Genomic DNA, 12,546 nt, shown 5'->3' with positions numbered 1-12,546 from the left:
AAATCTGTCCCGACTCGGTTATACGGACACACATACGGTCCGTACAATTTATACGGTCTGTATGTGTGACCGTACATTTGTTCTAGTGGAGGCTCCAATTCTGGACAACTTATACGATCTGATATACGGCCAGTATCTTTTATACGGGCCGTATAAAGGACCGTACAATCTATAATTTTCCGAAGCTTGTCCTCGTCGACTCGTTTGATCTCCAATCCTTATGGAACCTTCTTAACACTTTTTCAACACTTCATTAATAATCTAAGGGGCATTACAACTCTTCTTTAAGACATCACCAAGTTCACGTTAACTCGGTGCTTAGTAAACCCCTTTTCAAAACACAACTTGTACTTTACATTCTTCAATGAACTTCTTTCTCATACCTCGAGTGTTCGTGAAATCTCAATTAGATTCGTTAAGGAGCCTTTCTTACTTGTGGAAACATCGTATACTTCTCACACTGCGTTGATCTATTTACTATGCAATGACATGGAATTTTTCGAGGTGTAACATTCTTCCCCCCTCCCCCCCCCCCCCCCCCCCTTTAAAAACATTTGTCCTCGAATGTTAAGTTCTCGGGAATTCTACGAAAATTTTACCAGAGTTTCCCCTGTAATAGGACACTACCATCCTGTCACAACAGCCCACAATAAACATGCCTTACAGGGCTACAACACAATAGCAATAAAATTTGGCCACACACGACCCAAAAGCATGAAAATAAAGCATACATACCTCATAATGTTGATGTCTCATCTTAGATCTCTTCCGGGGGTTGAAATAAGTGCGGGTACTTGGATTTCATATTTTCTTCTGCTTCTCAAGTCATTTCTTCTCGGTTATTATTTCTTCATAAGACTTTTACTGAAGCTACTTCTTTATTCCTAAGTCTACTTGCCTATCTAGTATAGTAATAGGTACCTCTTCATAGGTCAACTTTTCTGTCACTTGAACATCATCTACCGGCACGATCCTAGTATGATCTCTGACACAATTTCGGAGCATTGAGACATGGAAAACCGGATGGATTGCTTCAAGTTCTGAGGGTAAGTCCAATTCATATGCTACTTGACCCACCTTGTGGACTATCTTATAAGGTCTAATGTATTGAGGACTCAACTTTCCTTTCTTACCAAATCTCATCACGCCCTTTATCGGTGATACTTTCAGAAATACCCAATCATCAACTTGGAATTCTAAGTCTCGCCGACGGTTGTCCGTATAAGATTTTTGGCGACTTTGGGCTGTCAACAGTCGATCTCGGATAACATTGATATTTTCCACTGCTTGTTGAATCAATTCTGGACCTATTAATTGTGTATCCCCGACTTCAAACCATCCAATTGGCGATCTGCACTTTCTTCCATATAGAGCTTCATACGGGGCCATTTGAATACTGGTATGATAGTTGTTGTTGTATGCCAATTCAATGAGAGGTAAGTGGTAATCCCAACTACCACCAAAATCTAACACACATGCCCGTAACATATCCTCCAAAGTCTGAATAGTGCGTTCGGCTTGCCCATCAGTTTGTGGATGAAATGCCGTGCTAAGCCTTACTTGCGTACCCAAACCTTCTTGAACCAGAATTTAGCTATAAACTGGGCTCCTCGGTCTGTGATAATAGATATCGAGACACCATGAAGTCGCACAATCTCCTTAAGATACAACCTTATATAATCTTTTGTTGAATATGTGGTTCTGACTGGAAGAAAATGAGCTAATTTCGTGAGTCTGTCCACGATCACCTATATGGAATCATACTTGCTTCGAGAACGAGGTAACCCTACAATGAAATCCATGTTGATCACTTCCCATTTTCAGGTTGGAATCTCCATAGCTTGCAATAATCCTCCTGGCTTTTGGTGCTCAATTTTCACTTGTTGGCAACTTGGACATTGAGCTACAAATTCTGCTATGTCCTTTTTCATTACATCCCACCAATACATTATCTTGAGATCATGATGCATCTTTGTCGCTCCTGGATGAATAGAATACCGAGAATAATGAGCTTCCTCCATAATCCGACGACGTAGATCAGCAACATTCGGAACACATAGCCTGTCTCGGTACCTAAGAACTCCATCTATAGAAATTTCAAATGGAGACTTCTCCTTCTCATGAAATGTATCTCTATAATGGCTCAACTAGGGATCTTCATATTGACGCTCTTTCACCTCCGTATCTAAGGATGAAACAGTTGGGTTGTGAATACCAATTCCTGCATTGCCTGAATCAGTTAGGCGAACTCCAAGGCTGGCTAGTTGGTGGAGTTCACAAATTAATTCTTTCTTCTCTGAAGGTACATCACATAGGCTACCCATTGATTTGCGGCTCAGTGCATCAGCTACTACATTCGTCTTTCTGGGGTGGTATAAAATACTTACATTGTAATCCTTCAATAGTTCTAACCACAGTCTTTGCCGAAGATTCAGCTCCTTCTGTTTGAAAATATATTGGAGACTCTTGTGATCTGTATAAATATCAACATGAACACCGCACAAGTAGTGTCTCCACATCTTTAGTGCATGAATAACCGCAGCCAATTCAAAATCATGAGTCGGATAATTCTTCTCATGTTTCCGCAACTGCCTTGAAGCATAGGCAATGACTTTACCGTGCTGCATCAACACACATCCTAACCCAATACCAGAAGCATCACAATACATAACATAACCATCTGGCCCTTCTGGAAGTGTCAAGACTGGGGTCGAAGTCAATCTGTCCTTCAATTCTTGGAAACTGTGTTCACAAGCATCAGTCCATTGAATTTTAGCTGACTTCTGCATTAGCTTCATTAATGGTGCTGAAATAGAGGAAAATCCTTCCACAAATCTTCTATAGTAACCTGCCAATCCCAGAAAACTACGGACTTCTGTAGACATTGTAGGCCTTGGCCAAGTCTTCACAGATTCAACTTTCTGAGTATCAACTCGAATGCCACCAGCTAAAATGATATGGCCTAGAAAGGTCACAGAATTTAACCAAAATTCGCGTTTTGAAAATTTTGTATACAATTCACGAGTATGAAGAATCCCAAGGACATGTGTAAATGGTCTGCATGCTCAGATTCTGTCCGAGAGTATACAAGAATATCATCAATAAATACAATCACGGACATATCTAAGAGAGGCCTGAATAAATTGTTCATTAAATTCATAAACACAGCCGGAGCATTTGTCAACCCAAATGACATCACCCGAAATTCATAATGGCCATATCTCGTTCTGAAAGTTGTTTTAGGAATATCTTCTTCCCTAACTCTCACTTGATGATACCCTGATCTTAGATCAATTTTGGAAAACCACTTGGCACCTTGTAATTGGTCGAACAAATCATCGATTCTCAGGAGAGGATATTTGTTCTTAATTGTCACCTTATTCAGCTGCCTATAATCAATGCACATCCGTAGGGAACTATCTTTCTTTCTCACAAATAGAACGGTTTCTCCCCATGGTGATGAACTGGGCCTAATAAATCCCTCCTCGAGAAAATCTTTCAATTGTGCCTTTAGCTCTTTCAATACAACAGGAGCCATTCGGTAAGGAGGGATAGAGATTGGTTTAGTATCCGGCAACACGTCAATAGCAAAGTCAACCTCCCTTTCCCGAGAAAAACCTAGGAGTTCATCTGGAAATACATCCGAAAATTCCTTTACTACCGAAACGGATTGGAAAGTCGGTGGCTTTGCTTTGGTGTCCTGAACTTGGACTAGGTGATAAATGTAACCTTTTGCTATCATCTTCCTTGCCTTAAGGTAGGAAATAAACCTACCTCTCGGAGATGTTGTATTACCTTTCTATTTAAGCACGGGCTCTTCCGGAAATTGAAATTGAACTACTTTCATTCGGAAATCGACGTTGGCATAACATGAGGCCAACCAATCCATACCCATAATCACATCAAAATCTAACATCTCCATCTCAACTAAATCAACTTTAGTTTGGCGATCACATACCACCATTACACAATTCTTGTACACTTATCTAGGTATCACAGGATCACCAACCGGAGTAGATACCTCAAAGGGTTTAATTGGCTCAGGTTTCACCACAATACGACCAACAATATATGGAGTAATATAAGACAACGTGAAACCCGGATCATTTAACGCATAAACATCATGAGAGAATATGGATAATATACCTGCGACTATATCCGAGGATGACTCAAGATCCTGACGTCTGGCTAGAGCATAAATACGGGGCTGAGTGCCACCTGAACTAGATGCTCCCCCCTCTGCCCCTATCTCGACCTGTGAGAATTTGGGGAGTCTGCCCTATGGGGCACACAGAAGAAGAACCAACCGCTGATCCTGTGGGCTGAACTCCAACTTTACCACTCAGTGACTGACAATCTCGCATCATATGCCCAATCTGACCACAAGCATAGGAAGCATCTGAACCTCGATGACACTGACCAGAATGTAACTTACAGCACTGGCTGCATCGCGGTACTAGTGGTCTCTTCTGGCTATAATCACCTCCAAACTGGGAACCTGAGACGCTCGAACTCTGACCCTGTCCCGAATGAATGGAGCAGTCTAATCTCTTGCCTGCAAACTGGAAGGGTGCACTAGTCGCCAACTGGCCTGAATATCTACAATGTAACTACCTCGATCCCCCTCTATAGTCGCTACCGACACTCATAGATTTGGATTTCTTACTCTGCCCTCTATCAATATCCTGCTCACCCTTTTGCGGATGTTGCTGCTCTTCTAAATTCTGGGCGTGGGCCTGAATACAGAAAATATCCATTCCCTCCTGTAATGAAGCTGTCAAGCAATCTTTGAACAAATGTGGCTCTAAGCCTCTCACAAACCTATGCACTCTATCTCCCATATCGGCCACCATAGTCGGAGCATATCTAGCCAATGAGTTAAAGTGAAGGCTATACTCCCGGGCACTCATATTTCCTTACTTCAAATTCAAGAACTTATCAGCACGGACCCTTCGAACCTCGGGTGGCAAATAATGACGAATGAAGGCGTCTATAAACTCTTTCCAAACTGGAGGAGGTGCATTTTCCTTTCTTGAGGATATCTAATTATTATACCAAAGAACTGCCACATCCCGGATTCTATAAGACGCCAATTCTATGGATTCCGTATCGGAGCCATGGATAATTTTTAGGCCAAACCCATCGACAAACACCTGTAGTCGTCCACTTCTTTCACTTGAGCACCTAAAGTGGCCCTTGTTCCATTTAGACACTTCAGGTGGGCCATTCATATTCTACTTAGACACTTTTTGCACCATTATCGGAGTAAAACCAACACCAGTCGTCTTCTACGTGGATTAAGTGGCCAATTAAATTGTGCCAGCTCATTTAAATTGTGCCAACTCAATTAAATTGTGCTAACTCATTTTAATTGTAAATTTACTAATTTGTAAATTCGTGGAGTTTTGACCATTAAAATTGGGGCTTTTGGGCTGGTTGGATGTGCAATGAGGTGGTGCCCCTTTGGTGTTGGTTTTGCTCCGATAACGGTGCAAAAAGTGTCTAAGTGGAATAGGAATGACCCACCTGAAGTGTTTAAATGGAACAAAGGTCACTTTAGGTGCTTAAGTGAAAGAAGTAGATGACCACAGTGTCTATCGATGGGTTTGGCCTAATTTTTAATGTTCTAAACATCTCATTAATAAAACCTTGCGGGTCTTCATCCAGATTTGACCCGAAAAACTCTGGAGGGTTTAAACTCATAAAATCCCGGGCTCGAGTGCTAGTCACCCTGTAACCTGAACCTGCACTCTGCCACTGTGCCTGAGCGGTAACTAACTGTGTCAATAGATGAATAGCCTCGGTCATTTGTTGACCCGAACCAGCCGGTGGAGGAACGATAGGCATAGGAACTGGAACTGAAGCCCCCTCCTGTTCTAGAAGTGGGAGAGGTATTAGATGGAGCCTCATTTTGTGATTCACCTTCTTCTACATTAGTTAGCGGCTCCCTTTATATCCGCCTTTCGATCGTAGCCTTGCCTTTCTGGGCGGCTGTAGCTTTTCTCTTTGGCGGCATCACTGAAATCATAACACATCGTTAGGGAGGAGAAAATCTTATAACATGGCTTTATCGCACGATCTCATAAGAAGAAGAATGGTCACTTTTCCTAAATGCCCCGCAGCTTCTTGTTTATAAGTGTGGCGCGCTTTACACCCATAAACGAGACTCTGCTAGACACAGCTCGTAGACAAACCCTAAGACTGAACTGCTCTGATAACACTTTTGTGATGACCCGCCTAGGCAGAGGCGGAGCCAGGATTTCAAGTCTGGGGGTTCGAATCATAAGACAGGACAACGACCTCAAGCTAATGTATAACAACCGTTAAACTAACGAACAAGTATCGTTATTTAATATATTCAAAAAGGCGACAAACTACTTATACACTATATAAATATAAGCATTATCATTACAATTGCACTCGACGAGTTGTCATCTTTTGAAAACGATCAATGATCGCATCATTAGGTACACTTTCAAATACTTCATCCTCTATATAACAAACTAAACAATCATTCAAAAGGCCATCACTAACTCTACTTCGCAAGTCATTTTTAATAAACTTCATTAAGGAAAAAGCTATTTCCACTGTTGCTGTAGCCACGGGTAATATCAAGCTTAACTTCACAAGCAAACAAACAAGTCCCCATGTCTTGTGCATATTTGATTTAACCAACGCCATTGAAAGATCTCCAAGTCCTTTCAAATTTGAAAAAGCTTTGTCCACTTCTCTCACATAGTAAATATAATTGTCAAGATCAAAACTAAGATCATCAAGCTTGGAAGCACCGAACTCATTTGGATAATAAGTAGCAAGCTTCATGATCCTGTTTTTATCATAATTTGCAAAAGAATTCTCGGGACTCAAACTATCCATGCCAAGAAGTAGATCAGTATTCACTTCACTAAAACGATTGTTAAGCTCTGAAAGTTGCAAATCAATAACAGCATAAAAAACTTCCACACGCAAATGATGAGAATAGATAACACTTGAGCTTTTACGCTTCGACTTTCCAAGACCATACTTCTCATCCATTTCAGGGATCATAACACCATCCTTTTCACAAAATAAGGAGACGTCTTCTATCAAAAGAATTCCATTTAGATTCCCTCATCGATTGCAATTTTCTTTTTGTGAAATCAACAAGCTTAATAGCACTAACAATATCTTGATCTTTTCGTTGCAAAGCCATATTCAAATCATATGTAATCACCAAAATTTTCAACATCAAATGCAACATGTCGATAAACTCATAAGATCTAATGTCTTCCACTAGACTTTTTGCCATTGCTTTCTCATGATAATTTGCACCCTCATTTGTAAGAACTCCAAGTACATGCACAATTGATGAGAATAAGGAAATGAAGTTACGTACCGTCTTAAAATGAGATCCCCAACAGGTATCACCAGGCCTTTGAAGTCCAAGTTCTTGATTTAATCCACTTCCCGTATGAACTTCACCGAGCACTAGTAATTCCTCTAATTTTTCAGCTTGATCATCTCGAAGCATCTCCCTACACTTAAAAGAAACTCCAACGATATTTAAAACATTGGCAAGAATGTCAAAAAAAATTATTCACATCGTGATTTTTTTTGCAACGGCTACAAGAGTCAATTGCAATTGATGAGCAAAGCAATGTACGCAATATGCCGAAGAATTATCTTTCAGAATCAGAGTTTTAAGACCATTAATTTCTCCTTGCATGTTATTAGCTCCATCATAACCTTGTCCCCGTATTTGAGATCGACTCAAAGAATGGTCTAAAAGCAAAGAATAGATCGCTTCTTTCAATGACTTTGCAGATGTATCTTTCACTTGAACAAGACCAAGAAATCGCTCAATAACTTTACCCTCCTTGTTTACATATCTCAAGACAAGAGCAATTTGTTCCTTATGAGAAACATCCTTAGACTCATCAACCAATATCCCAAAGTAATCTTCGTTCAAATCTTCAATAATTGCATTCACTGTTTCTTTTGCACAAGAATTCACAATGTCTTTTTGGATATCTGGAGAAGTTGTGGTGTTATTTTTTGGAGCTTTTTCTAGTACCACATTTTTCACATCTTCCTTCTTATCTGCATACCACTTTAAGAGATCTAGAAAATGACCCCTTCTTGTAGAAGTTACACACTTATTGTGACCCCGGAAAGGCATTCCTTCTCTTAAAAGATACCTTATCACATCAACCGAAGCATTCAAGCGAACCCGATAATCACCTTCAAATTTCTCGAAAGGCTTGTCAAATGAAGTTAGAATAGATTGTTCTTGATTCATTAAATCTAGCATCATCATGAAACATCGAGTATGAACACTATTCACTTCACCCACATGCTTTTTAAGCCTTTCTATACCTTTATTCCAACTTCGAAAACCTTTCGTTATGAAAGCATCACTTACTTTTTTTCGATATCCTCCAAGCTCATTTTTAAACAAGTAACAACATAAGCAAAATGTTGCATCTTTTTTAACACTATATTCTAACCATGGAGAATATGGATCGTCAAACCAATCGGGATTAAAACGACGCAATTCTCCTCCAATATCTCTAGTTGGAAATTCAAATTATTCAGGTTGGCAAGGTTTCTTTAGTATGTAATATCTCCTCACTCGGTCACGTATATTAGGATAAAATTTCGACATTTGTTTTCTTTTAGCAGGATCTGATTTAAGATCCAAATCGGCCAACACTTGGTCATTATCCGATGCATTGAAAAGATTGACAGGCGACGAAGAACTTGGCAAATGAGAACTTGTCAAAGGAGAGCTAGGAGTAGTATTTGAAGGAGCTTGAGGCTTGATGAAATTCGTGATCATCTTGACTTTTGCTTAAAGATCCTAAAAGTCAAGAAAAACACAAATTGCACTTCAAATTTTAGAGAGCATACAAAAGCAATATATAATCTGCTGTAGTTCACAATAGCTTTTAAAGGCTATTAAAATTTAACAATCAAATAATTTTAGTGTAGACTCATCTAAAAGCAGCATTTGCACTTCTTTAATTAATAATAGTTCACAATCTTAAAGTAATTTATTTTGTAAAAAATATCTTAAGCTTGTATACTGTGTAGTCTCATATTTAAAGAGAAACATATTGCACTCTATATAAAAATTAGAAATAAGAAAAGGACCACATACTTGTCGGCTTGTCTGGGATTTTGGTATTGAAATTTGGGAAGCAAAACAGGAAAAATTCATAAATATAGAAGGTCAAGTGTGGGACATCCCTAGAATCAAAGATTAAAAATCAATTCTTGAATATTATAAAGCAAACAAATGAGGAAGAAGAAAGGGGGAAGGAAGCATAAAAGAAAGAATATCTCATTATCTTGTACATACCAGTCGGCAATCAGTAATCGGAGGCCCGTCGGCGTCCCGTTCTCCGGGGAAAGGGGACAACAAAGTGGTGATTTGCAAGCTTCAAGCAAAAGCTAAAACCCTAGCTTTTTGAAAATTTATTTTTGATTTGGCTTTGTTGTGAAAGACAAAGATGAAAAAGAATGGTAGCTATTGTATACAAGTCGTTTGGTTTTTTGCTTTTGGGGTTGGATTTGTTAATTTTATATTTTGTACCCCTAAATCCCAATGGAAAAAGCTGCTTCATTTGCCTTTTTGCTTTTGGGTTTGGATTGTTAATTTTATATTTTGTACCCCCAAATCCTAATGGAAAAACTGTACGGTTCAATTGTTTTATTTTTTCTAATTTTAAAAAAGAATTATAAAAGGAAATGTTGCTTTATACCAAAGAAAACAAAAAAGAAAGCGGAGGGCGCTGGTGGGATTCGAACCTGCATCACGAGTGGGATAGCGCTTCACTAGGCACTGCCCATCCATTGAACCGTTTGCTTACTTATGTATGGGGGTTCGCAAATAAATATTATCTATGTTTACTAATTTTTCTAGTACAAATACAGGGTCTACGAAAAAGCTACTGGGTTCGGCCGAACCCCCCTATATCACTGTAGCTCCGCCCCTGCGACTAGGGGCCATGACAGGTACCCGAAGCTGATTACCGAGCACCACTCATTCTACTAGTCTTCATACTTATCCTGCATTCATTTATTACTCTCACACTTTTAGTCATAGGGAAAACCATTTTCATTTCCAAGAATATATCTAATTTCATATACATAAGCCCTTCGGCTATCACAATATATATATATATATACATTGAGGAAAATCATGAGACCATACAACCCACACATACGCATCTACGAGCCTCTACTAGAATACTAGACATAAGGACGGGACAGGACCCCGTCGTGCCTAAACATGTACACAAAACAATATCTCAAAATAGCACCTCTGGAGTAATGGAGTGCTCCTGTAAATTTGCTCATAGCTCCTATGAATCTAGATCACCTCCTTATCTACCTGTGGGCATGACACAGCGTCCAAAGAAAAGGACGTCAGTACGAACATTGTACTGAGTATGTAAGGCATAAACAATAATGACATATTAATAAAATAAGGAGACATCGAGGGAAGAGCAACCTGTAGCTCAAGAATGAAATAATGCATGCTAACTTACTTCAAAAACATCATCATATTATGTATGCAAATATGTATAAGCTGCCCGACCATATAGGTACGGTGTGATCATCATTAGCCCGCGTCTAGGCCTCCCACGTCCGGGGTAAACATCTCATGCTGCCCACTAGTGGTGTCTGCCCATGCCATCTGGACATGGTGTATACGCTGCCCGCCTTAGCGATGTCTGCCCGGCCATATAGGCGCGATGTAAAATCATCATCATGTACTTATCATAATGTATGAATAGGAACTCAAAGACAACTTACTTTATCGGGGTGACATAAGGTCATGAACCCCCGATTCCATTATGGAGTTTCATAAGCATTCTGCCTCACCTTGGAGGAATTAGCATATAAGGTGAGTGTAGCACAATGAACAACATCAAAGAATCGTAATTAGGATCATTAGCTTTGTAGAAACATCATATCATGGGCCTTAGAATCTTTAGACTTAGACTCATCATCTTCATTGTCATACTCGTAACGTATCTCTTATCTTATCTCATGTGAAGCTCTTTATCAATATCGACTCATAGTTTTCGGGATGTAAGAAAGTCATGAATAGATAGGGAAAATCATGTCATAAGAATCATGCCTTAGAAAGAAGGGACTAGCCTTACATACCTTTTCGTTTAGCTACCCTATCGCTTGAACGTTCCCCTCCAATATTCACGTCTCTACTTTCAAGAGATTTCGTACTAATATTAGATAATCAATAACATACGCATACTTGAACAAATTCTAGAGAAAATTGGGCAGTATTTCCTTTGTTTATACATTACCCCCATCTCCCAATTTCACTTCTAATCATCCATAACCATGGTCATAATACACTATTACATTCATTACTATATAATGTTTCTTCCATGTTCTTAATATCATTTATAACATAATTATAATCACAATACATCAAGAATCATGATTCATTCTAAGCTATTACTCAAAAATGTCATTATTCTTGTATTTGTAACCCATTTTCCATTTCCTTCCATAATCCAAGTCTTTCAACGTCTCAATACTTTAAACAATATGGAATGATTATAAAACTTACCTTTGATAGTATGAGAATGAACTTTGGGTGGAAACACTTCACTTGAGCAAAATCCTAATTCCACTTCCAAAGAGATTTCTTGTCTTGGCTGAACCCTAGTGAGCTTCTTGCAATTTACTCTCTTGGTTTGATGAAGTTTATCCTTAATTTCTCTTGTTTTCTTGTATATGAAGTGTGGAGAGGGTGGGTTCTAGAGTATTCTTGAGGTGTGGAGTGAAAAATTAAATGAAATAAATGAGGTTGGGGTCCCTTATATCAACTTAAAAATCTGCCCCGACTCGGTTATACGAACACACCTACGGTCCATACAATTTATACGGTCCGTATGTGTGACCGTACCTTTGTTCCAGTGGAGGCTCCAATTCTGGACAACTTATATGGTTTGATATACGGCCAGTATCTTTTATACGGACCGTATAAAGGACCGTACAATCTATAATTTTTCGAAGCTTATCCTCGTCGACTCGTTTGATCTCCAATCCTTATGAAACCTGCTTAACACTTGTTCAACATTTCATTAACAATCTAAGGGGAATTACAACTCTTCTTTAAGACATCATCAAGTTCACGTTAACTTGGTGCTTAGTAAACCCATTTTCAAAACACGGCTTGTACTTTACATTCTTCAATGAACTTTCTTCTCATACCTCGAGTGTTCGTTTAACCTCAATTAGATTAGTTAAGTAGCCTTTATTACCTGTGGAAACATCGTATACTTCTCACACTGCGTTGGTCTATTTACTATGCAACGACATGGAATTTGCCGAGGTGTAACATTACATAAGCATAATATGGTGTCTGGATCAGGTTCTTCAGCTGGTAAATGGTTTTGTTCTTGAGAGCACTTGAGAACTTTTGGCGGCAAGGATTTGCACAAGATGGTTTAGGTTTTCAAATGATGCACAATATGTTGGAACAGGTTGTATATATAATGGGGAACATATGGGTGAGATAGAGACCAC

General features: G+C 39.2%; 2 protein-coding genes across 2 annotated transcripts; both read right to left on the bottom strand.

Annotated features, from left to right (window-relative positions):
- Positions 1-6,408: 6,408 nt before the first annotated feature.
- LOC132624285 (uncharacterized) lies at positions 6,409-7,035 on the bottom strand. The gene has a single exon (XM_060339092.1). The coding sequence runs from the start codon at positions 7,033-7,035 to the stop codon at positions 6,409-6,411; it is 627 nt and encodes a 208-aa protein (XP_060195075.1).
- Positions 7,036-7,060: 25 nt separating this feature from the next.
- Positions 7,061-8,278, bottom strand: LOC132624280 (uncharacterized). The gene is made up of 2 exons (XM_060339085.1): positions 7,643-8,278; positions 7,061-7,519 (listed from the first exon to the last, which is right to left on the bottom strand). Exons 1-2 carry the CDS (start codon positions 8,276-8,278, stop codon positions 7,061-7,063), a joined length of 1,095 nt encoding a protein of 364 aa, XP_060195068.1.
- Positions 8,279-12,546: the final 4,268 nt, after the last annotated feature.

This window comes from Lycium barbarum, chromosome 2, assembly GCF_019175385.1.
Source record: "Lycium barbarum isolate Lr01 chromosome 2, ASM1917538v2, whole genome shotgun sequence".
NCBI classification, from domain to species: Eukaryota; Viridiplantae; Streptophyta; class Magnoliopsida; order Solanales; family Solanaceae; genus Lycium; species Lycium barbarum.
Note: the sequence above shows the minus strand (reverse complement) of the source record. Positions and strands in the feature narration are given on the sequence as shown.